General features: G+C 43.6%; 1 protein-coding gene across 1 annotated transcript in view; it reads right to left on the bottom strand.

Annotated features, from left to right (window-relative positions):
• Positions 1–27,239, bottom strand: part of ABCA13 (ATP binding cassette subfamily A member 13) — a 2,655,493-nt gene that overhangs the window by 893,856 nt on the left and 1,734,398 nt on the right. Inside the window, exon 42 of the mRNA XM_085606362.1 lies at positions 14,994–15,069. Coding sequence (XP_085462488.1) covers positions 14,994–15,069 — 76 coding nt within the window. The remainder of the gene's footprint in view (positions 1–14,993; positions 15,070–27,239) is intronic.

The raw sequence follows: 27,239 nt of genomic DNA, 5'->3' as shown, positions 1-27,239 counted from the left end.
GAGGACGTGCTAGACCGGGGTAAATCCAAAATTCAAGCTGACTGCAATGAAAGGCAGGTCAGCTACAGGACCTATGCAGGGCCCACTGAAAAAGCATCTTGGAAGGATCAAGCGTCAGAATACAAGACTCGATGTGCTGGTTCCGATTCACGCAGTCGGGTCCATGCATCGAAGTTGAGCCTCGGATTGGTATCTGCGGATTGACACTGCATTGAGCCTCGCAGTCGAGAGCTTGGATAGCGCTACATCATAAACAAACCTTGCAGTCAGGTCCTGCATCATTGTCAAGTGGTGCAAGGATATCCTCGTATCAGCTCTGTGTCTGTTTCGAAGGGCACTGCTTCGGTTCCAATCGGTGCAGTGGTGACGATGCATCAATTTTAGAGCAAAACAGCTCCAGAACCCACTTCTGAGGCACAGGACTGGAGGGGCACCTCAGGCAAGGGAGAACTCACAGATGGCAGAGTCCAGCAGCTGAAGCACAGTTAAAGGAAGACTTTGATGGCCCTGAGACTACAACAACAGGGGGCAAACCAGCAAGTCCTTGGAGAAATTTGGGTTCAAGGATATAGAGAGCAGGTCCAGTCTTTGTCACTTCCAGGCAAGAAGAAGCCAGCAGCAGGCCAACACAGAAGGGCATGTAGCAAAGTGGCAGTCCCTCCTACAGCACAGCAATCAGCCGGCAGCAGGCCAACTTAGCAAAGCAGTGAGCAAAGTGGCAGCCCCTCCTGCAGCACAGCAGCTCTTCTTCCGGGCAGAGTGTCCTTGATTCCAGCAAAGTTCTGATTTGGTAGTGCCAGAGGTCCAGTACTTATACTCAAATGTGCCTTTGAAGTGGGGGCGACATCAAAGATGCCTTTGAAGATCACAAAGTCCATGTCCTTCCTGCCCTGGCTCCAGAATCACTACACGGGGGTATGTAGTACTTTGGATGGCAACAGGGACAGTCCTATTCAGGTGCAAGTGTTAACTCCTCCCTCCTAATCTACCTCAGGAAGGCCCATCAGGCTGGTGATGGGCCATCAGGATGCAAATGTCACAACGCAGTGTGAGTGTTTAGAAGGAATGCCCAGCTGTCAACTAACCCAGATGTGTATTCAGAGAAAGACAGAGGCACAGAATGGTTGAAGTAAGAAAATGCCAACTTTCTTAAAGTGGCATTTTCAGACATACAATTTAAAATTTGACTTCATCATAAGTTGTGATTTTATATTGTGAGTCCAGAGACGTCAAACTCCAAATCTCAATCTTCTCTCAATTGTAAATTATAATTAAAGTATGTTTTAAGGCAATCTCAATGTTAACTTATGGGAGAGATACGCCTTGCAATAGTGAAGAATGAATTTAGCAGTTTTTAACCACCAGGACATGTAAAACTCAAAAGTACATGTCCTTCATTTAAAATACACTGCACCCTGCCCCTAGTGCTGCCTAGGGCTTTCCATGATGGGGGACTTATATGTAATAAAAGGGAAGGTTTGGGCCTGGCAAGTAAGTGGACTTTCTAGGTCAAAATGGCAGTTTAAACTACGCACACAGGATCTGCAGTGGCAGGCCTGAGGCATGTTTAAAGGCTACTGGAGTGGGTGGCACAATCAGTGCTGCAGGCCCACTTGTAGCATTTAATTTGCAGGTCCTGGGCATATATAGTGCACTTTACTAGGTACTTATAAGTAAATTAAATATAATTGTGGATAAGCCAAATATTACCATGTTTTAAGTACAGAGTATGTGAACTTTAGAACTGGTTAACATTGGCAAAGTGCCCAGAATCCTAAAGCCCGAAAAAATGAAGTCAGGAAAACAGGAGGTCAGAACAGAAACCAAAAAGTCAGGGGAAACCATGGCAAGGATACCAGGTCTTATAAAAATGTTCTTATGGACTGAAGAGAGAGCAAAAAGTCACATCGGGTCATTCCTCAGAAAGGGACCCAGGAGGTCCAACAGTCTGTTATATAAAAGAATCCCAACAATCTGTTTATAAGTGTTTGGTCCTATGGAGTAGTTCCTACTGTGCCAATGAGTTCAGGTGACCAATCAACAGCGCTATCATCCAACTGAGATAATCCCCTGGAGATGCACCCGGCCCCTGTAACTGAATCAGCGACATAACATAAGCCCCTGGGATGTGGGGGGCCCTCAGCAAAAGTTTTAGATGGTTTGCCAGGGAGGAGGGACCCCCTTTATGTCCTTTGCAAGGGGGGGGGGGCTCTCAAGTTTTGTTATGCCACTGAACTGAATCTGCAGGTAGTGTTTTTCCAAAATTTGAGAGGAGAGCTGTTGTGGCATCCGAGAACAAAAGTGATTTACCTTCAACATCCACCTTCTATTTAGCTGGGTATATCACCACAGAGGCCTTGTTTTTTCACTCTCAGAATGTGTTTTGTTTCAGTGAATGGCATTGTGACTTTTGAACAGCTGTCATGTGCTCAGGATAGATTGAAATGGCTGCACCTTGAAATTGCTGAGGTCCTTACCATCTCACCATATGAAGTACTGAGTTGCAGTCGCAATAATTAAGGAGTTGTGTGATGAGCGGCAGCAGGGTTGCCTCAGGCGGTTGTCTGGTGCCCAAGAAGTGCTGTACTCTGTCAACCGGGATGACCTTAGAAAAGTAGATCTGCAACAAAGCTCCTTTAGTAGGGTCTCAACAAACACTACAGGATGGTCCATATTTTGTGGACTTCACAATGACCACAATACGCAGATTTTTTCATCACAACCGTGCCTCCAAATCTTCATTCATAGAAGTCAGGGACGCAACCAACTTCTCCAGCTGTTGCATCTTCCCACAGTCACAGCAGCCTCATTCTCGACCTTGGAAATACGGAGCTGAGCTCCATAGATGCAAACATTCTGGGAGTGTATTCTCTCTGCTACGTGAACTAATCAGGACGTCACCTCATCTACTTTATTGCCAACAGAGCAAAGACTGGTTTTGAGATCCAATAGTGGGAGATTAGTGTTTTCAGAATGTTCAATTGCTTCATCTTAGCATCCTCCTCCACAAGGACCGGCCCAGCTGTGGCTCGCTTTGCGGTCCTACTTTTTGTCGAAGACCAGTTTGCTCTGTCTCTGATCCCCTTCCCCATATTTGTGATGATACTGGCACCTCAAAGGAACAAGCAACAAATGTATTGTTATGGAGTGCTTTTATTGTTGTTTTGGCCCCTGAACAGTTTCACAGCACATTGAAGTTTCCCTTATTGCTATATGAAGGCTCCCACTTCTTTAATGCATGAGTAACTGGCGTGTTGCCCCTCCACTTATGTTGCAATATTAAGATGTTATGAGCGGTTCAAAAGGAGCGTGAACTCGAGGCCGGGATCCACCCCACGTGATGAAAACAGCAATTCAATCCACAGGGGGAGCACTCCGAAGAGTGTCACTACTCCAGACCCACCTTATCACAAATGTACATGGTGGGCTGACTCCTTGAAAGCGGGGATGAGCACCAAAGCCAGTAGCCTGCACAGGGAGATCCCTTAGGTAAGCCAGTGCAGGCATGAATGGCCTCCAACCCCTGCCAATGTCTCTATCTACAGACGGGAGGGAAAAGTTCCACAGTAGGTCCCTAAAGCAGCCAAAACACACATTTAGGGAAGCGCTGTACCGGGGATTTATGGATATCCTGCCTGTGCTACTGAACAGCCTCTGGTTCACTGACCAGTGTTGTTGTGGTCCGGCCACCAAGGTGCCTCAGCAGTAAAAAGCTATGTCAGCCGCAATGTGATAAGGCCGCCATGGACTCAGATGAAACCTTCCCGCTTACTGGGTACCATTCGCTTAGCGCTCCCTAGTACCTCCTCTAATAGGCTACATCCTGTGGAGTAGCCACATTTTGCTCAGGATCAGAGTTCACAGCTATGCACCCATACTCATTGCAAGCTCAACCTCACCCCACAATAGTCTGCTTCAAATATCTCCATGACTCAAAGAGATAATTATCCTACTTTACAAAAATTGCACAGTGTTGTGACTAGATAGTTGATTTGCACTGTTAAAGGTAGCTCACAATATGATGGCTATTAGCATTTGACTCACAGTAGCAATTTATTGCTCTATTAAAGCTGCATATAGGTAACTTTCTATTGGTAATGGGCTGTTAATAAGTCTGTGCATAACAGATAAAATACTTTTACTACCAAGCCCATGCATTTCCATTCCAGGACGATGTGGTATTTGTTTGATTTCTTAACAAAATGCCCTGCTTTGCCACATTAGAAACTTGTTTTGTGGTGCTTCTGATTGACTTCTTTAAACAGCACTAACAGGAATGGCAATTAAATCTCCTTCTTCTGGGGACTTACTGTGGACAACAACTCTTCAGGCCACAGCTAGATGGAGGTGCCAGGAGAGCTATTATAAGTATTAGTTATAATTATAATTGAGGGGGGTTAAATCCAAGTGATCATTCACGATCTGGAGACACAGCGAAGCCTAGCCTCTTTAGCAGAAAAAGCATTTCAGCACTATTATCTCCGCCAAATCATATGTCCAATGTAGCTCAGTGGGAGGAAAGATTTGTTATTTCATGCCGATATGGAAGGCCTCAGACTTAATGCCGGGATCTACAAGATCAGATAGGTGTGCACTAAAAGAATACTCTCCTCCCCTGGACTTTCATTCATTACTGAATCCCTGACCTGAACTAGATGAATCTAAAGAAGCATTCCCATGAAGCAGTATAAAAATGCAGAAAAATGCAATACTTTCGATTGCCCCTTATTAAATGGAAACTGCTTTCAATTACACAGTTTTTCTGGTGTAGAATGTTCAGAGAGATACCCTGGTACTGCATTTAAGAATGGCAAACCAATGTATGAAGAACATCTACTTCAAATCCAGACCTTACAGAGGATCTCATTTCTGGCTTTGATGGCCTCAAGCATCACCCTACTTGAAGAAAGTGGTGTCAAGCTCATTGAGGATCTTATTTGGTCTTTCAATTAATCAGTATTTCTTTAGTGCAGCTAGTCACCCCTGAGGGTATCCAGGCTCTGCGGTTTAGCTTGTCTCAGTCAAAAAGCCAGATCTTGCATACCTTTCTGTAGTCTGCAAGAGAGGGCGATGTTCGCAGATAGGGAGGTCAGTAATTCCAGCACCTGGAGGCGAGTTAGACGAAGGAACGACCTCCGCTGTAGCTTCAGCGAATGTACGGAGTGTGTGCAAGGGCGAGGGATGCGGAGCTCAGGTATCTGGCTGGTTAGTGGAAGTTCAGGCGGTGGTTGATGTATGCTGGTTTCAAGTCGTGGAGGGCATTGTAGGCGTGTCAGCATCTTGAACTGGCATCTTCTCTGAATGGGGAGCCAGAGGAGGTTCCTAAGGTGGGGGATGATGTGGTTCCATTTTGGGTGGTTGGGGATGAGTCTGGCCTCTGCGTTCTGTATACTATGGGGTCTCTTGAGGTGATGAGTGGTGATTTTGGCGCAGAGCACGTTTTCATAATTGAGCTAGCTGGTTACGAGGGCTTGGATGACGGTATTCCTGGTGTTGATGGGGTTCCATCTGAAGATCTTCCAGAGAATGTGGAGGGTGTGGAAGCAGGCAGATGTGAGTACTTTGACCTGGCATTTCATGCTGAGTTTGTTGTCCAGGATGATGCTAAGGTTGTGGGCATAGTCAGTCAGTGTGGGTGTGGCCCCGTGTTTGGGAGGGGCTCCAAAATGTTTTACACGGGGAGGTGCTCTTACCAAAAATCAGCACTTCCATCTTGCCCATGTTGAGCTTCATACAGTTAGTCCTCATCCAGCTGGCAACACTTGTCACAGCATTGTGGAAGTTTGTTCTGGTAGTGGTGGGGTCTTCTGTGAGTGAGATGGTGAGATGGATGTTGTCTTCGTAGGATATTATTTTGAGTCCATGGGTTCTGATGATGTTTCCCGGGGCATCATGTAGGTGTTGGACAGGGTGGGGCTGAAAGATGAGCCTTGGGGGCCACCACAGATGATGCTTTTGGGCTCTGAGGAGAAGGGTGGGAGACGGATTCTTTGGGTGCATCCTGTAAGGAAGGATGTGATCTATTTTAGGGCGTCTTCCTGGATGCCGACGTGGTGGATTCTTCTGATGAGGTTGTGGAGGGACACAGTGTAGGACACTGGTATGGGTAGCTTCTGCTAGATAGTCTGTACAACAAAATTGGCTTAATCTTTTATTATTTCAAGTACAAGGAGATGATCGTTGAGGGAAGTCTAAAGATTTTTGAAATGGGAGCACATTGGAGTGATGTAGCTGGAGAGTGAAGGGGGTCAACAGTAGACAAATGACTGTCTGAATTGAAGAGTGGGTATTCTGCCATGGACCTTGCCTTACTTAGCAACTCTGGTACCAAAATGGGCAGTAACAAGCTGGGTCTCTTTACCAGCAGTTCCTATGGTGGGGGTTGGCAACCACATCGCAGAACATTTGTTTGGCTTTCCTATGATGTATTCTTGGTTTTATGCATATATTGAGGTTGCATGAGTAGTAAAATGAAGAAAAAGAGAGGTAATGGGACAATGGTTAGCTCAAATACTAATGATCACTGTTGCGGCAACCTTCCTCTTCATCACTGCAGAATATATCTCTGGCATATCCATCTAATAAGGATGAACTCTTTTTGTCAGAAGGAATGAGGTAGGGTTGTACTCTTTACATGCCTGAGCATATGCAGCAAGGTGGAAACGTTGAAGAGGAAATTGATCAACATATTGTAGTGTATGTCTAAAGGTGTATATGTTGTGATGTGGAAAAGAAGACTCCATGTAATGGTACCTGTAAGCAAGTAAGGCACATCAAGATACCTCAGATTTACATCAGGGGAGTAGCTATCAATACTGCAGAAGGTGCAGAGGCACCTGGACCCAGGAATGTGAGGGGCTCAATGTTGTCCCACTATGTGTATGTTTATTACTATCAAACCAGGGGATGGGGCCCATTTCCTTGCTTGCACCAGGGTACATGCTGCCCTAGCTATGCCACTTATTGTCCTGACTTTAAAGGACACTGGGTTATCACCCTCAAGTTTCTTTATGGTCATAAGAATAACTCTAGAAGTGTGTAAGGAAAGTATATACTATTTGTAAAACATATTTCTAGGTTGAACCTACTAGACAGTGCATGTGCTGTTTGTTGTGAGCCATATTGTGGCAACCAAGACCATAGAGGCTTGAAGCCCATCTATTGCTTACTATCAGTTGGCTTTCCTTGTCTCCATTATTTGCCTGCTTTTCATTCATGTCCCACCTTGTCAGTCATTTCTTTATCCCTCTCATGAAGCATTGCATTATTACAATCTCTTTAATTGGCTGGCATCGCAGCTTCCAATTCTTGCTTTTTAAGCACTACTTTTTTCTTTTGTGTGAGGCTCTACATTAGAATATGTGTTTTTTCGAGCCATCTCCCTCACTCTCGTCTCTTCCATGCACTCCATGTTGCTCTCTGTTGCCTGACTACTTCTCCCTGCCCCTCTCTTTTGTGCTCGCCAGTGTGCTTCTCCCCATTGCATCCACTTCCTGCACCCTCTGTGTTTCTCTACCCCAATCCCAATCCCAATGTTGCTTTTGCTCCTGCGCCGCTATTGCTTCCGGGTCCCCTCCAGTGTCCCACCCATTGCTTTTGTGCCCCCTACCTTGGTGCTCTGGAAATGCCCACTCTTAACCCTTTTCCATGTTGCTCTAATGCTCTTCACCACCCAACCTGTGTTGCTTCCACATAACCCCACCTGCCCTCTTTTTAAAAATAAAAAAAGAAATGAAAAGCCCTCATAATTTTGTATATATTGGCATGTGGCTTTTGTTCTTTTGTTCTGACTCTAGCCACACTGCAAAGCATTGTAGATGCTGTGCAGAGTTGCTAAAAATCATTGACAAAGCCAATATCTCACAAAGACGAGACCTATTGGCTTTGCCAATGCTTTCTCAGGTTTGTTATCGCATTTCAGCATTGGAAAACCAAATATTGTGGTCAAGCAAGTGAAATGAAAATGAAATGAAATTTTGTACTTGTATAGCGCACTGCTGCCCCAGCAACGGGGCGTCCTGGCGCTTGTACTCATAACGCTGTGGAACCCTTCCTGGCTTTCCCTGTGAAATGTCCACTCCTGGGCACCCCCAAGGTGAAGCCAGGCATCCCCAGCGCTGTTGGGGCCATTGTGGAGATTAAGCAAGCTATTGCCCAGAGTTGCAGAGTGGGACCCATGATTAGAGTAGGCACGAGGCGAGAATTATCAGGTCCGAGGAAATTGAGCCCAAGAACCGCCGAGGCGGGAATTTAACCCTGGTCCCGGGCCAGATCTCTGCATCAGGGTCTGCCGCTCTAACCATTGAGCCACACTTCTCCAAATTGAAAATTGTATGCCCCATTTGAGTTTGAAAATAAAAACGAATTGCAACTACTTTGATAATTTTGGCGCTCTCCAATATTATTTGTTATATATTTACTTTTTGATTGGACATTTGGTGCACAAGTGAAATTAAGAGAGCATCCCTGCTGCAGGGCATTACTCTAGTTTAGCTTTACATTTTTTCGACTATTCTGAAGACAATGGGACCGATTTGATTGATTTACTTGCTTTATTCGGTATCCATCAATACCATAAAAGTACCAAACAAATATTTAAAACACAGAGAGTAAACATTCTACCATTATTTTAAATAATTTAAAAACAGTATATAACCTGTAAAAATACAAAACATCATAAAATGCAAGTAGAATAGACTAGCAATTTAATTTTTAGGAAAATTATCTGAGATAAAAGATCAGTGTAAGATCATGTGTAAGACGGCACGAGAGACGGGAGAGAAATTTCGTGTCCCAAATCAGCATCCGGAGTCTATCGTTTTTCTTAATCTAGCAGCCATCCTTAAAAAATTTACAGTCCAAAAAAGGGTGAGGGGCTCCTCAGACAATTTTAAAAATAGCAATGCCACCCTTGCTTGTTTGAACCTTAAGGACTTTAAAATATTCTTTAAAAACAACGTCCTGGGATGAGCATAAAAGGGGCACAATAAAACAAAATGAAGCGTATCCTGCGGAGACTTATAGTCGCAACCGCAAGGGCTCCTCAACTCAATCGATGATAAAAACCCAGATGGGCTCCCCAGTGTGTGATGCAATAGGTTCATCCTGAATCTAGTCATCAGGAATCTGTCTTGGGTGTTGTAAATATACGCCAGGTATGGTTCCAGTTCTGGACTAGATTTGGCAAGCAGATGTGCTCTCACGGTTGGTTTAACCATTTCAATATCTTCCCTGGCAGACGCCCTCTGCTTTTCGAATGCCAACTTAATAAACTCCTTGTCCCGTTCTGCCAGCAAGTTTGGGTTATTATAATAATTAGCAAAACCCAGACCAGAGAGAGTTTCCTTTACAAATTTCAACCAGGGAATGTTATGCCCATGCTCCCTGTTAATGCAATCCGTTAGGATCTGCCTGCCTAAAATAACTTCGGGGTTAGTCCATATGTTTATCCAACAGGATAAAGGCTTTAGTTGAATCTCGTCTCTGATGTAAGAGAGACCTAGCTCTTCGTGAATTGAGTAGGATGGAATACTCTGTGGGACTCTAAGTAACCTGCGCAGGAACTTATTTTCTTCAGCCTGTATCCTTTTGGGGTCAATGAATCCCCATACCTCACAGCCATATAACATTTTTGCCTTGCTAATGGCCCTATACAAATTCACAATTTGTTCTGGAGCCCAACTTCCCAGCCTGTGTGCGAATTTCATGATTGCCCCAGAAGAGCTGGTAACAATTTATTGAACCTATTACGGGTGTCAAACACAATTCCCAAATAAGAAAATGCCTGCACTTTTTCTAGGGGGTGGGAGCCAATCCTAAAGATACATTTCCTGCCTGGACTCTTTCCCATCTCCATAATATAGGATTTGGAGAGGTTAGCGGACAGCTCCAGGTTCTCCATAAAGGTAACAAAATCATCAATCAAATGCTGAAGGCCCCGCGCGGTGCGTGACAAAAGCACTGCGTCGTCCGCATAAAGCAGGACTCGTATTTCTCTGTTACCTATCCTCGGGGCATCCGCCCCTAATACCCCCAGGCCCTTGTCTTAGCCGTTGATATATAATGTAAATAGGAAAGGTGCCAGATTGCAGCCCTGTCTGACACCCCTAGAACGGGGAAAAGGATCCGTGGTGTCACCCTCCTCTTTGTACCGGACCCGGGCTCAAGTATACTGATGTAAAGTGCATGGGATGTTAACCAATCCTGGATCCACACCCATATCCCCCAATAGCGCCCACAATTTGGTGCGATTAACCCAGTCAAAAGCCGCTGTCAAGTCCATGAATGCCAGGTACACCGTCTCTTTACTAGCGACGGTGTACTTGGCAGCCAGGAGATACAGATTAAGGCATTGGTCAGTTGTTGAGCGGCCCGGCCTAAAGCTGTACTGGATGTCCGGTTTAGTATTGCTCTCCCCATGACTTTTACTGAGACATCTATGAGGGAAATGGGTCTGTAGCATTGTGGGTTATCTTTATTGCCCTTTTTAAATATTGGGACAATTATTGCAGTGGACCATGAAGGAGGCATGCCTACCGCTACTGCTGTATTAATTACTCTTGCCAGGATGGGCGCCCACAAATCTACCTGAGAAATCAGGAGATCCGGGGGGATCCCATCCGGACCTGGGGCCTTATTACGGGTCAGTCCCTCAATTCCTGCCTTTATCTCACCTAAGGTGAAAGGGATTTCCAAAGCTACCCCATCTCCTGCCCCATCAGATAAGAGAGGAGTGCTTTGGCTTTCGTGATTGTAAAGACCTTTAAAATGCTCCACCCAGGCTTCCGGGAGGACATGACAGACTGGCTTAAGTTTGTTCTTGTCTTGGAAAAGTGGTTCATTCACAATTTTCAAAAAAGCAGTCATGTCCCTAGCTTCTGCCGCTACTCTCAGATTTTCCCATGCCTCATTCTGCAATGAGGTTTTACGTTGTTTCAGAGCCTGTTTGTATCTCCTCCTACACGTAGACACCCTGTTGTTGTCTTTGGGGACGATCTTTAGTGCTATTTTCAGATCTCTCAGGGCACTAGAGCATTGCTGGTTAAACCACCTAGGAGTAACTTCTACTTCTTTTCTGCCTCTGCTTCTAAGCAGCCCATCTATGCAATGGGCAACTCCCTCAAATGCGGTAATTAAACCCACCCCCACAATGGCAGGGTCTAAGCACTTCCATATCTGCTGATTTTCCTCTGTCATTAGGGCCTTGTAGAATTTATCACACTTAATATTTGCCCATCTTAATCTTCTTCCCTGATCCGTGGTTTTAAAGGAGCCTCTAGTCTGTTTAGAGGGGGGGTGCTTGACTGGATCAGGGTCCTGTAAAGTCAGGACCAGCGGGTTATGGTCACTAAAAATGCTTGGCTCAACAATAAAACTCACTATCCAGCTTAATAGAGTGGTGGGTACGAAGATAAAGTCAATAATAGAGCCCCTTCCCTTCCCTTTAAAGGTTGGGGCAATGCCCGGCTCCCCAACTTCTCTTATCAAATCCAAAGTATGAGTCAGGGCATGGGTGCCCAGCATCTTACTTATCTCCAGTCCCTCCCTGGTATGTTCCATATGTAGTCCCGCTTCCCTTGGACATGAGGCCCACTCCCCCTTGCTATTAAGTAGATGTTTGCACAGGTGGCAATTAAAGTCACCCATCATCACCAGCTGCGCTCTGCTTGCCCCGTTCAGTTCTATTCCTGTCAGCCTGTAATCCAGTTCTGCCAGGTTGGCCAATGTCTGTCCTCCATTAATGGCATTATAAAAATTAATAAAAATCAGTTTTAGACCCCTAGTTGTAAGATGTATACCTTGAATGCAGACAGAGTCCCAGGCTAAATTCACCCATCTCCCCCTTATCCTCAGATCCACGTAAGTGATAAGACCCCCTTTTGCTCGCCCTGCCGAAGCTCTTCGTGCAGGTACAAAGTACATTTTATACCCTTCCATTGCTAGATTGGAAGAATCTACCTCCCATGATTCCTGCAGGCAAATGATGTTAAAACTCCTTATATAATCTAGCCAATCCTGATTTTTAAGCTTGCTAGACAAGCCCGCTATATTCCAGCAGATTATATTAAGGGTTCCTTGTCCTTCTATTAATGAGGGGTTGGGCCTTGAGACAGTAAGCCTCATTTGGGGTACAGCTCCTCTAGAGGGGCTAGACCCATTGTTAGTCTTACTGGGAGATAGCTGTATTGGAGGCTGAGTTATCATGGTGGTTGGTTCCCCACCTAGTCCTCCAATAACAGTAGCATGATGCGCATCCTCCTGGGCACCCCCTTGATCTATAAGTGGCCACTCTATTAGTCACTCTAGGTCACTTAAGGCAAGGCAGAGACACTTTGTAGGGGGGCATATCGATTAAACAACGGAACTAAATCCTCCCCCCCTATTCTCCTTGTCCTTAATTGCCTCGGATCTTCCCTATTCCGGGCATACAATGAGTCTCGATAGAAGAAGCCCAGTGGGAGCATTCTGACCCTAGAAGACAATGGGACTGATTACAAGTGGGTTAGTATAGTCAGACCAATGTGTAACCCCCTGTTTGTGCACAGTTAGAATTATAAGTTTGGACGTATTTATATACGATGCACTAAATACCTCAACCTCAGCTACATTTCGGAAGGTCAAGTCTGTCAAAATGTAACAAGGGAAATGTGTACAGTATTTACCATACCCTGCAGATTTCGGTGCATTAACTACCAAATATGCATGTTATTCCCGAAAAGCTCATAATTGGTGCTAATCATCACACACTGTAAATATGATACCCTGGAGTATTGTTATTTATAAGGTGCAATAAATAGTGCCTTGTTTCCTGAGACACTCATAATCAGGCCCTTATTGTGTTTTTTATTCATATTGGAAGGAAGACCTTGGCGAAAGATTTTCCAGAGCCCCATCAAAAATAATGACCAGAGGATTTGCAGTCCCGACTGCTCCGACTGCTTGAAAGAAGATGCTTCTTCCTTCTTCTCAGAACATGGCTGATAACAAATATTGGTGAATGAAACTTTGGTGAAAGTTAATGTTGATGTGATGAGTAAGTGCACTGACGTACAGACTGGACAGCTTTTTCATTTATGTAGCCAGCTTAGAGGAAACTCTGGAGGAGAAAAAATACTATACTAGACTCAAAGGTCCACATTAATCGAAGTTTTGCAATGCCCGTGCCACACAAGGGGATGCAAGGGCGACACAAAACCTAAATGAAGTTTACCATGCAATGCAAGGCACCTTGTCTAGCCCTGCGTGGCTTGTTAAATCTGGAGTAATGAAAGGCAGCGCAGATCACTGCCTTGCGGTACTCAACCCTAGGGAGGTGTTCCATTGGTGGAGCGTGGGTGTTCCCGTACATCCACCCATGGATTGAGAAGCATTCACAGATTTAGCAATAAAAGTAGACCTGGGAATGCATCAGAATGCTACTCCTTTCCAGGAGAGGCATAACAAGGAGAAATATCTTTATTTCCACTAGTTTTTCCTCTTTCTTCATATGCTGCATTCTGAAGCACACATAGAAACAGGAAAAAGCCGCAAAGGATTGTTTTTGTGCAAGAAAGTGTAGCTTCCTGCACAAAAATGATCTTGCGTTGACGCTATGCAGCAGTGTGTGTGCCAGCACAGGCAGAGAGTAGGAATGCACCATATCCTGATAGATATGGTGCAGTCCCGCCCTCTCCCTTTCACTCAGCGCAGTGCAGCAAGGTGTCTTGCTGCATTGAGTGAAATATTGATAAATATGGGCCAAAAAGTCTATTCAAATCAAGAGGCTTTTGAGAAAAAGTAGTATATGACATAGATTCTTCACACGCACGTATTTTCGATTTTTAAAGATAATAAAACGTTAGGTCTAGGCAAAATGTAAATTATGCTGGTGTAATATTTATAATTTTGAGGAATCTTGCATTATGCTTTATAAGCAAAATTTCAGAAATTATGCCATTACACTATGTCGTGTAATTATGCTGCCATTCGTGGCAAAATTATAGCACAAGAACAACTACAGCACAGCAATCATGTCTGTTGTGGTATTTTTTAGTGCAAAATTTGTCCATGTATCAAAAATTGACAGCAAGACACGTCTACATATCACAAATTTTTTCCGAAATTTGGAGTTATTACGCAGAAGCAAATTGTACGAGTTTTGCAGGTGCTGTCCTAACTCTGAAATGTTACAAGGGACTCGTCCCAAGGGTTCCATATCTTCACATTCATAATGGAACTCCTTGGTAGCAAAGTAATGTTCTAAAGTGTTTAGGATTGGGAAGTACACCTCATGTAAAATCATAATGCCATTGAGTACCCCACAAACCCCGTCCTTACACCCAAGGGTTCGATATTGGCCTCTCTTCTATTCAATGTCTCTGCGGAACCACTTATTGTGATTAGAAGTGGGCGAAAATACATATTTCATTTTCCACAAGCAATATGCTAATTTCCCGTGTTGGTCCTATGCATGAACACTGAATGCCCGATATGCCCTTGTGTACTAAGGGCATGCGAAAACCCGTCTGAATGTATTTTTAATGCAGTTCTTAAAGTCACAGGGGAAGGCTGCTAGGGCGCAACACGCAGGTCCCAATTAGTTTTCTGCGTGGACGAGTCTCCAAAAAGCAAACATTACACTTATAGTATAAGCAGGTGAGAAACAAAAAAATGCAAAAAGTAATAATATCAGCATATTTGGGAAGAACTGCAAGATTATGCAGGAGAAAAAAAAAAGCCTAACTCTTGCATGTGGTTCATCTTATATTTCAAGGCTAGTGAGATCATTTGGCTACCTGTCCCTAGCAGTGACAGCCCTCTGAAAGGCGAATTCAGCAAATAATCAAACACAATAGTAACGCTGATTGAAACCATGATGAGTTTGAAGAAGTCTAGCAAATTGATTGCAAAAGAGAGACGCGAGGTTGGAGTGCAATATCAATCAAAGCTAGGAGGGCGCATTCAGCAATGCCAGGACACAGAAGCAATGCACGCTGCTCCACAGAGAGTCTTACCTTCGCTTGAGACTTATTAGGTTGTTTGTCTTGGGATTCTAGAGGTGTTTTCGTCCCAAACGACCAGCCTCCAAACCTAGTGATTCAAATGAAACAGGAAATACATAACTTGAACATCAATATTAACAATCTCAGCATGTTTGGTTTAGAGGACATAGCATCGGCTCTGTAGATACATTAGTCAGGTGTGATCTTGGACATATGAGTCCGCCTGGGTGCTGCACCAGGTTTCAGTTTGTAGATCGGGAGAAGCGTAAAGGTTATGACTTCAGTGCAACCAGCAGGGGCAGTGAACCCATGATCTTTCTTTGTATGTACCATCAGTATGTCAGAGTCCACGGAATGCTGCGATTACTTACCGGTAATAGCATTACTCGCAGTCCTTCTCTCGCCATGATGAATCACGGCGAGAGGGACGAGGAGGTAAAGTTGGTTTTCTGTTAAAATTGGACAATAGTCCTGCCATGATCAACAGGTTTGCCTGGCACGCTTACAGTTTATGGATCTAACCTTTTAGGTTTTATAATTCCCATTAGGGTTTGGTAATTCGGAGCTCCACAGCCCTGTTCCAGCAAATCGCTCAAACTCTATAGGAAAAACATGCATACTATTCTCTGTAGGTAGACCTCCAACGGGCATCATGTGTCTGGTGTTGACATGGGTCCAGGGAAGGCGGGTCACCTGAGCATCCCCTTTCAATTGAGCACGGTGCATATGTACCCCCGGCTGCATCTAAAAATGATCCTGGGACTTCAAGTAGGGTTGTGGCAACCAATCTGTTGGTTTGAAAGAATCTGAAAGCCAGGACAAGGAAACGTGGAGGAACCTTCTAAAGAAAAAGGAAAGAAGCCCTAGGGCCCATCGGCTTGAAGTTTAAATGTATGGTGAGGTGGTGTATGTAAGACAAGATGAGGGATTGAGAGGGGTGAGAAGAATTACAAGGGGAAAAATATATCAGTGATGGCTAGAGGAGGAGGGAGAAAGATGAGCGAGGTAGCGTATGGGAGGCACAGCTAGGACAGGAAGAGGAGGAATGGCCAGAGTACTCAAGTTGTCGTCATGAAAGGAACTGCTCAGCCGGAAGGCCCTATATACACACAATTTGGGAGTTCGGTGATGAAATAGGTATATAGCACACATTTCATTAATGTTTCCCAGCTTACTGGATCTTCTCAATTTAACTTCTCGTATCTACAAGAGGTTGATACAAAGGGGCATATTTACAATGAAGTGACGGAGTGCGGCGTGATTCTTCCTGGCTTAACGCCGCACTCTGCCACTTCAGAAATGCAGGGCTGCACCATATTTACAAAAATATGGTGCAGCTCTGCATTTCCCCCTGGGCTGGAGCTAAACTTAGCAGCCTAGCGCCAACGCAGGTACCCTTGCACCATATTGCAAGAGTGTCTGCGTTGAGGGGAGATTGTTAATGTGTAGGAAGGTCTCCCTTCCTGCACATAAACAATCTTTAAATGACGTTTTGTAACTTTTATGTGTGCTGCTTAATGCAGCACACATAGAAGTTGCAAAATGTCATTTCTTTTTTTGATTGTTCATGTGCAGGAAGGGTCACCTTTCTGCACATCAACAATCTATGCAATTTGCTGCTTCTATGTGTGTTGCACAATGCAGCACATATTGAAACCGCAAAAACGAGGAGAAATAAAGCATTTCTCCTCGTTCGCCTATTTAAGATCAGGTTTTCCCTGGTCTTAAATAGGCACTGCCTCCTATTTACACCTCCCTTGTAAATAGGGGGCTGCATCAAAATCAATGGGTTTTGTGTTGTAACAACCATTGCTGTCCCCTTTCACGCTAAGTACAGCATGAAAGGGTGCCTTATTTACAAGGCAGCATTAAGCCACGTTAAGTGGATTAACACTGCCTTGTAAATAAGGCAAAGGCCCTATCGCCACCAAAACGTCACTTAAAGTGACATTGTGGTGGTGATAGGGGCTTGTAAATATGCCCCTAAGTGCTCGCCTCAGCTGGCAACAGCCACTTACAATCACCTCAAACGCTCATCACTCTGCCAGATGCCTCTTCATCAACAGTCCATGGATCCCCGGTTAGATCACTTCCTCTTGGGTGTGATATCAAGTGGCAATGCTTGCAGGCAGAATGTCTTGCTTATCCTGCCCTCTCATGATCCCCCATGATGCTGACTCTTGTTTGCTGTATTTCCATTTTCACCTGGCCCAGTGCCTCACGATGCCCAGTTCTCTCATCCTTGTGCCTTCTCCATTAGTGTGCCCATGCATCCCCAAAGTTATCAAAATCTGCACCTAGCTGTGAAGTTTTACCCTCCACCCTCACGCTTCATGTGGGTCACAAGTTTTGTCCCCATGTTACCAATCAGTGGTATTTCATCTCCATGTGTGTGCCAACTGCATCGAGGGTCTCAAAAAGTGCATTATTCTGGTTTTGTGGCTCTTATTGGACTACTCTGTCGATCTTCTTGACCTCGTTCCATGGATGAACGAAGACTCGTACGGTCCAGCACCTCCCAGTAGGCTGTGCAGTTGACAGTTCAGGAACCACAGCTCCAGTTCAGTCCTCTCTTTCAAAGTTGAATCTGCGAATAGCGTCCCTGGGTCATTTTGACATATCTGATGTCATTATGGAGTCCCCCTAAAATTCTGCTCTCATATCCAACAGAGTTTAGATTGCTTCCAGAGGGGAAAGAGGCACACAGCCTACGCCTTGGCTAAAGGCACAGCCTGAGGTTACCACCACACATTCTGCTTCAGTGCCTTGAGCTACCAATCCTCACAGTTGTGTTATTTGCGTCGGAATGCAAAGTAGGAAAAGGGGAACAAGTGATAAAGCATTTTAAGGCCTTTTAATCCACACTGTGGCCCTTTTAGCTGTCTACATTACTTATCTTCACTTACTGTATCCATTGAGGTTAATGAAAGCAACAGAAACACATCTCATAGGGGAAAATCCAACGATCTCTAGCAAGAACTCTTGGAAAACCATGCCTGTCGACATCCCCATATGCTTGGTATTCTAAATGGTAGAATGCTCAGCTCACATTTGATAAGCACTATGGGGCATATTATCAAGACAGGCGATAAAATTATCGCAGTTTTAGTGGCAGAAAACTGCAGCTAAAACGGCGATAATGGGTTTGATAATATGCTCTATGGAACTCCAATTGAAGCTCAGGTTAGATGCCCTTCACATCTAACATGGGCTTCAATTGGAATTCCATAGAGCATATTATCAAGCCCATTATCGCCGTTTTAGCGGCAGTTTTCTGCCGCTAAAACGGAGATAATTTTATCGCCTGTCTTGATAATATGCCCCTATGTACTCAGTAAAATACAATGTGATGGCAATTTTAGAGCAACAGCATTTGTGTTGTGTTTTAGCTGTAGGAGTATGGATATGCCTACCAGTAATATGAATGAGAGAAGAAAAAGAATAGTGATAATAATGCAAACATTGATGATGATTGCATTTGATAATGGGCACAGCTACTCCAAAAAGTGTCCGGCACAAAAAGCAGCTAAATAAAAAAAAGGAGGCTTAAACCTGTACAAAGAGACACTTTTAAAGTTTATTCTCAAATAGTACTGGATCACTTATAGATCGCAGTTCCAAAGGGAGCCGATTCCAAGCTGCCGACCCAGGTACGTCAGGGACCTTCCACCTGCTCTTACACACTGAATCTTGGGGATCACCGCCAAAAATGTGTTGGCTGATCTTAGCTTGTGGGATTGCAAAAACCCAAATCTGGCTCTAAGATATGTAGGGCCCGATTGATATAAGGCATCATGACCTTGCACAAAAGTTTTACATTTAGCTCTTTCCCAAATGGGCAACCAATGAAGTGCACACAGATGTGGCGAAATTCGTGATCTCATAGGAACATTTACCAGAAGTTGAGCTGACGCATTCTGAATTGATTTCTTTTTACTTAGCCCTTCACAGTATACATGCACCACTTCTAGGCCCTGTAAATTACAGATTTTACTATTATCCAGTTTATGGTGGTTTATTAACTAACTCAGTGGAATGGAAGTTCAAGTTTGCTTTGTCAAGATTTAGACATATTGCCTTCAGCCTACCATATCTGTCAGTCACGATCTTACAGCTTATTTATCCATCCTCATTAAATTATGACAAACAAGATATTAGTGAACAAGGCAGGACGTTTTGCAGCAAACCCTTCTTTTTATGACTGCTAGAAAGGAAGACAATCAGAGTACTTCCTTTTAGAGCTGACATGACTGAGAGGAAGTTGGTGACGAGAGCTGTTGAATTCTGTCAACAGATCCCATTGGATGAAGTATATGAATCCAACATGGTAATGGTTCTAAAGAGATTTTTTAGAATAGCATCCAGCTCAATCTCAGTACTGAATGATTACCGTATACACAGCCACAATAAGTTATAGCAAAATTGCTCTCTATAGGATCCCAAGGCCCACATTTACTAAAGGTTTGCACCGGGGCAAAGTCATGCAAAGAAGTACAAACTCTAGCATGGGTATTTAGAGCCTTTTGTACAAAAAAGTGCTTCAGAACTTTCAAAGAAAAGGGATTCAACATATTTACAACAATATGACGCATCCCTCCGTGTTCCCCTGTGCTGGTGCACATTCGGCTGTCATGTGCCTCTAGGGCACCTTTGCGCCATGGTGCAAGTGTGCCTGCTTTGAGAGGAGATGGTTTCTGTGCAGGAAGGGCATAGGATTTGGTACTAGAAGGAAAGGGGTAGTGAAGCACCTGGTATACCAACTTCAGCATGGGTGTCATGGGACAGATATCATTGTTTTATAGCTATTCATTATTTTGAGCTGTGACTTCCAGTTTAAGACAGCAGTGGAAGCTAAAATCAGAACAAAGTAAGTAAGAAGGTAACATGACACAGTGGTGTGGCAGAGCCAAGTTGTGGCAAATGCACCAAACATGGTTACAGAGAGAAAAATAAATTATGAAAATCCTAAAGAAAATGTGAGTAGCAAATGGAGTGAGAGCGCAAAAGAATAGCAGACAGAAGAATGCAAAAAGAAATGCAAGATTGAAGGATTAAAGAAAACAGGAGATAAAAAGCTGTAAAGAATGAAAGAAAAATGAAAAGAAGGAAAGAAAAATACAAAGTAGAACAGAGAATGAAAGAAATAAGGAAAGGGAGAAGGAAACTTTCATTGGGGTGTTGGACTTGGGGTGTTGAACCTGGCCCTTTCTACAGGGTTATCCACAAACGTTTTTCCTCCCTCCCTCTTTTCTGACACTCTTTTTGTTGGCTTTAGGACCTTGGGCACTTTACCACTGCTAACCAGTGCTAACATGCATGTGCTCTCTCCTCTAAACATGTAGGATTAGTTCACACCTGTTTGGCATATTTGGTTTACTTGTAAGACCCTTCTAAAGTGGTATACCCTATACCCAGAGCCTGAAAATTAAATGCTACTAGTGGGTCTGCAACACTGATTTGACCACCCACAGAAATAGCCTTTCAAACCTGTCTCAGGCCTGCCAATGCAGGGCCTGTGTGCACAGTTTACTGCAACTTCAACTTGACATTTAAAACTACTTGTCAAGCCTTAAACTCCCCTTTCATTACATATGAGTCACCCCTAATATAGGCCCTATGTAAACCCTAAGGGCAGGGGGCCTTGTAAGTAAAAGGTAGGAAGTGTGTTTAATCTTTACATGTCCTTGTAGTGACAAACACCCAAATTTGGTTTTCACCAAATTGCTTACTCACCATTAAATGTCATGTCTGTTAAGGCACACCGGACAGCTCCAGAGAATCAAATGGAGTATAACAAGGCATGCCTTCAAAAGAGAACTATACTAGGTATGGAGTGGGTCATTGCATCAGTCGATTCCAGCCCATAATTCAGAATATATTTTGAAGCATTGAGGCAGGCTTTAGCCTACTCAAAAAATGGAGCTTTCATATGATTCAGGAGGCAGATTGTAGCAAATTTTGACATTTTCCACTGGTTGAAGACATACTGTCTGAGGAGACGAGATATAGTTGTTGCATATGGCAAAAGATGCCTGAAGTGATTATGCTACACCCATGGAGTCAAGACAGTAGCCTGAACTACCAGGCTCTCTGCAAAATGATAATTATATAACAATTTTGTGTCTGAAGGCACAAAACTTTATTGCATGCCAATATTCCTAAGAACTCCGGGGCACCAAGCACCAGTGGAGCTACGTTGAACAGCAGGTTCTAGAAAATGGGTGCAGAGCATCTGTAAGAATGCTGGGCTTGTGCTATGCAGATAGCAGCAGCATTTTAAGTGTCCCCACTGCTTAATGCGCGGAGACCCAGGACCAGACACATTTACTCAGGCTGAAGGCCCAAAGGTTAGCAACTATCACCCGTAATGTATGTCACGCAATTACTGGTATTCTGAAGGGTTACGTAATGCCCAGCATCCATATCATAAGGAGGAAAGAGATTATGAACTTCCGAATCATCTTCTAATTTAGGCTTGTCAAGTGCATTTGAATCTGAACCCAAAATGTCTTTCATCTGTTCAAATCTCAGGAATCTGAGTTGACACCAAGCATGAGGATACTCCAAAAGGGAAGAAAGGAAGTTTTTACCTTGTCTCTTGCCACCTAATGGATTCCCGCCAATTTCAAGGGCTTATATGTCTCTAAGATTTCCTGCAGAGATGCTGTTGAATGTGGTGTCAATATCAGTCACACCTGCAGCTTAGACATGGGTGGCTTCTAAAGAAGCAGCAAATGAGGCCAGAGCCTGCGAAGGCACAAAGTTTTGTGGAATCAGGGCTGGAGTTGCCAGAATCTATGAGGGGTTCAGAGGGAGGAGGGGCAGCCTTTAAAAGGTGGAACATGGCCCACTGAAAAACCTCAAAGTAAGATGGATCAGAGTACAACTACAGTTGAAGCTTCGTGAGAACAGGAAACAACTCCAAGAAGGAAATAGAGGAAGAGGCCAGTGTTAGGGAACAATGTCTACAACTCTAAGAATAGTTATGGGATAGGACCATTTTTAACAGTGACAAAGAGGATTTGCCTTTTCTATGGTGTTTCTTCTGCTTTTTGTGGAATGAAACTAAAAAGGCTTCTGCCAAACCAGATAGTTTACTTGAGGGAAGGAGAGGGACTGTTTTTTGTTCTTCTCTTGGGACTCAGCCAAGAAAAGCTAAGTTTCCCGCTACCTGAGGGTGAATGGAGACATAGGAGTCTCACGTGTACGTACAGTCTTCAGGTCCCAAACACCACATGCAGATGGTGTGAGGACGGGACAAGAATTACTTGTTACAACTTCAACAAGGTTTGAACCACAATGCCTTAGGAGCTGATATTTGAACTGGTACACTGAGTGTCAACAAAATTTTAAATAATTAATAGCAAACAAAACAAGAGCTCTGAATCCATGTTGGAAATGAGCTAAACCGCTGCTAGGGAGCCAGGCATGCCGCATATTAGGCAAGTGTCATCACTTCCTGTTTGTGTGGAGCCACGACTGGAGTCATATGGCATCACCTGGCAGCACTGAAGAACTATTCCCAGAGATAACATTTCCAGATCCAGCCTGACACCTGGGAATAGCGATACGGTGAAGAATCTGCAAGATGAAGTATTATTAAAATAGCGTTTTTCAACCTGGGATCTGTGGCCCGGTGTGGGTGTGTGACGACTACTAGGGGGTCTATGGCTATTTGAAAAATTAAAAAATGTTATCAGAATGATAACGTATACACTCATGAAAAAGCAACCTGTAAAACAGAAAAATTTAAATCTGACTACAAATGAGAAGGGGTTTGAAATTGGTAGCTAAAAAATAGGTTGGTTTCCTTAGCTTGATTCCTAGAGCAGCGCAAGTACCGCAAACATAATCTAGTATGGGTGATTGGTGCCTCAATTGAAGGACTGTTGTGCGCGGACGAAAAGAGAGAATGCAATAGGAGCTATAACCAGTGATATGGTAGAGTCTACCTATCTGAAAAGCTCTAACCTCATCAAAATTTAAATTTTGATTTTTGAGTTTTTGTTTGTGAAATATATAACATATTACATCATTTGTGTATTAGTTTTAAGTATACTTGTTTCTGTATGTTGAGTAGTTTTTTAGGGTCTATTCGTAGAAATTTCTTAGACCGGGGTTCCAAGCTTCCAATAGTGGGTCAATGGGGGTCCACAGAAGTCAAAAGATTAAGAACCACTGCATTTGATCATATATATTTCTTCATACCCACACCACTTGGACACATCATCAGTCTAATTGTTTACAGCTATACAGTACAGCTCACACATTGTGTGCCAAAACTATGATTAGCTAGAGGGAAGAACACAGCTATAATTTTAAAGTGTGTCTTTCTCCTATGGGGCAATTGGTTTCCTTTCCGCTACAGGACCAGCCACTTAATATATTTTGGGCACCACTCTTTCCTAATAATTTTGCAACTACTGGAGATGTGCACATCATATCTATGAAGCCTGGTTCCCCCGCACTGCACACGGGAAAGGAATCTGCATGGATGCGATATATCCTGTGAGAAAACTACTCTTTAGGAAGATGAATATGTTTTTCACTTTTAGAACTGAGTTTAAACATCCCAAAAGTAATACATGGTTTGCATACAGATTTAACTATATGCTGCACATGTGTAGTCAATATTTACTATTATCTCGGCGCTACATATGTGTATGCTTCATTTATTTAAGAGGTAAAATGCAGAATTAAGCAGTGGTCCCTGAGATACAATGTGACACTGTAGAAACTGTGAGCACATTTTTGCAGTGCCCATTTAAAAAGTACTGCACTATTTAACGCACAAAGACATTGGATGTGCGTTTTTATAAATAAAAGCAAAGGAACGAAATATTGGGGCATATTAACAAGCCAGGCGATAAATTTATCGCCGCTTTAGCGGTAGAAAACTGCCGCTAAAGCGGCGATAATGGGCTTGATAATATGCTCTATGGAATTCCAATTGAAGCCCATGTTAGATGTCCTTCACATTTAACATGGGCTTCAATTGGAATTCCATAGAGCATATTATCATGCCCATTATCGCCGTTTTAGCGGCAGTTTTCTGCAGCTAAAGCGGCGATAATTTTATCGTCTGGCTTGTTAATATGCCCCATAGTGAGTGGTTTGTGGCGGTGTTTTTAGCTGATGCACAGCGGTTCTCATGTTTTTTGGAAGACGGAAAGACAGAAATGGGAGAATAAAGGAAATCGGCGACAAAAAGAGAAAGCAGAAATTGAAAAGAAATAAGGGGCATATCAACATCAACCGGCAATAATTATCTCTAAGCGCACTTAGCGCTAGGATAATTATCGCCGGCTAGCGTGAATTTTTATCGCTGAGATAGCGTGCTATTAGCAACGCTTATCTCAATAGCGATAAAAATCCTCACACTAACAGGCTAACGTGAGATTATCGCTGGAAACCCAGCGATAATCTCACGTTACCTTGTTGATAGGGACAGGCAAACTTAGCCATGATATCCTCCTTCCATAGGATATCATGGCTAAGTCAGAAAAATACCAGACGTAAAAAAGCAGCGTTAACCGCGGTTAGCGCTGCTTTTTTTGTCTCTAACAGGGTTAGCGACATTCTTGATAATAGGAGAAATGTCGCTTAGCGACATTTCTCCTATTCTTTTACTCTGGAACGCCCCCTTTGCATCTCATTAGAGATGCAAGGGGAAGCGTAGAGTAAAAGGGTGCTAACATGCAAATTTGCATGTTAGCACCCTGTTGTTGATAGGGCGCTAGTTTTATCTCTCCTTTTTTGGCTTTTAAAGCCAAAAAAACTGAGATAAAGCCCTTGTTGATATGCCCCTAAATGCATTCAAAAACGAGATAAAAACCTTCACTAGGAGTGTCCCCTTAAATTGAGATCCCTTAACAAACACTTGTTTGTGCACGGATCGCAATTACAAGCAGTGCGTGGTTTATTACATCTGATAATTAGATGGTGTGATAAATATCATACAATGAATTCAATTTCAGAAGGGGAAACCTGCCGGAATGTAACAATAGGAAAACAGCTTGTTTTCACTGAGACATACAGATTTTGGTGCAGTAAGCATTGTATATGTTTTTCTCCCAAACATTGAAATATGTAATAATTATCACAGGCGCTAAAATCCGAACACATTGGTGTTCGATTTTATCGATGTGACAATCATTACAGCCAAATACCGGGCAATTCGTATGGAGGGCGAAAGACACATGAAGTGTCACAGTGGCAGAAGAAAGAGCATGAGGGGGAATCGTGAGTAGGCAACTCCTGTATACACCGGCGTATGGCACTGGAGACAGTGGGATTATAGGAACACTTTTTGTCCCTGTACTTATTTTATGTTTTTCTGACAAATTAAAGAATTCAGACACATACAAGCACGTGCACTCACACACACACACTCATGCACTCACGCACACACACGCACACACCCATATACTAAGGGGCAGATTTATGTTTCATGGCGCATCCCTGCAAATAAGCAAGGATGCGCCAGGTATGGTGCGTCACGCAAGTTTACCCTTGCGCCACACATGATGCGCCGCATTTACAATGCGGAGCATCATGGCGCAGGAATAAACAGATGCGTGACGCATCCGATGGCGTAAGGTTGGCGAAGTGCTTCAGTTGCGTCGCAAGCGCGACGCAACTCCAGCACTGTTCCAACCTACCCTATCCCTAACATGGTGCGTCAAGCCTTACGCCTGCTTCAAGCAGGCGCAGGGTTTTGGCGCATCAGCGTTGGGAAAGTGACTCAATCAAATCTTATAGATTTGACTGAGTCACTTTTCAGGGGCGTTCCTGCGACGGAACGCCCCCCCCCCTCTGTCGACACGCCCACGTGAAACCTGACGCAGGTTTTACGTGGCGCAGGGCTTTACATCGTGACGCATCTCCATAGATGCATCACGATGTAAATATGGCGCAACGTGGCGCAGTGTTTACACCGCCGCTGCGTCACAAAAGTGACGCAACGGCGGCGTAAAAGTGGCGCATCTCCAATATAGATCTGCCCCAGACTTCACTCTTGTCGCTAGCTTAATGGTAATGTGTGGAGCATTGCAGTAGAAACTCATGAAAAAAGAGTGCATGCATCAGTCCTCATTGAAGGTGAAAGAGGTGCAAACAATCAGGAAAGGAATCTGGGAGTTCACAAAGGGAAGATGGATGTCTTCCCTAAAAATAGCTTATTTTTTTAGCTGCCTGTCTCCTTTACCAATGGCAAATTCATCCTTCATTTTGCTGTGCTTTGCAAATTTGGTGTGATGGAAACAAGGTGATGGCTCCATGGTTGTTAATCATACGCCATTGCAAAGAGCAGCATAGCACCTAACCTTTGAATAATTAAATGCAGACCCATCAAAAACTCCGCTTAATGTTACAACACATGATTACACTCCAGGATTTATGGTATTAGTCACATGTGACAAATTCATTCCCTCAACAAAAGGTTGTTGGACATGAATAATGGTTTAAGATTTTTTTATGTTCTGCAGTAAATGGGCAATTTTCATGATCTGACTCAATAACAGAGCTTTTTAATTTACAGGCAATGGCCCAGAAATATAGAGTTTATATATGCATGATGTGTACGTGCTTGTTTCTATGAGGTAGAGAGTTCAACATTTGAAAGGGACACAAACTTTGTGGCACAAAATAGGTGTTTCTGTACACAGATGATTCCAGCTCAATTTGCACTGTATGTTCTCAGAGATTTTATTTGAACACAGATAGTTATTTGTCAAACTCGATAGTCACAATGGACCGGCCATTTTAAATGGAAGATTGAAATACTGCGCTTCATCTTAAGAGCTGCCCATGAGAAATGTGTTTTTTCATTTTGATCCAGAAGGGCAGACGTATTGTGTTTATTGTATTGTGATGCAGTATTTATATAGTGCTTACTGCTCATCTGTGGGCGTTGAAGCACTTGAAGATGCGTGCCTGCAAGAGTAGCATGCTACTCTGTGTAGGGTGTATGGTTAGAAGGATGTGTCTTTGCTTCGAACCTATGTGGAAAGTGTTTCCATATCATGCGTCATGACCACCAGGGTACGGATGCAGCACATAGCAGTGTGTTGGATAATGAAGTGTGAGAGACAGACGAACAGTTTAATGGTTTTCAGTAGGCTGGTGGTATGTAGGTCCCTTGATGGTATTAACTATGATAACATTTGCTAAAATGGTTACTGCACTTGACTGTGTAATCTGAGATTTTATGTATAGTTGTGCTCCTGAGCTGGCATGGTTGGGGGGAGACAGAAGTGA

This window comes from Triturus cristatus, chromosome 5_2, assembly GCF_964204655.1.
Source record: "Triturus cristatus chromosome 5_2, aTriCri1.1, whole genome shotgun sequence".
Taxonomy (NCBI): domain Eukaryota; kingdom Metazoa; phylum Chordata; class Amphibia; order Caudata; family Salamandridae; genus Triturus; species Triturus cristatus.
The sequence above is the reverse complement of the archived record's forward strand: the minus strand, read 5'-3'. Positions and strand labels throughout refer to the sequence as shown.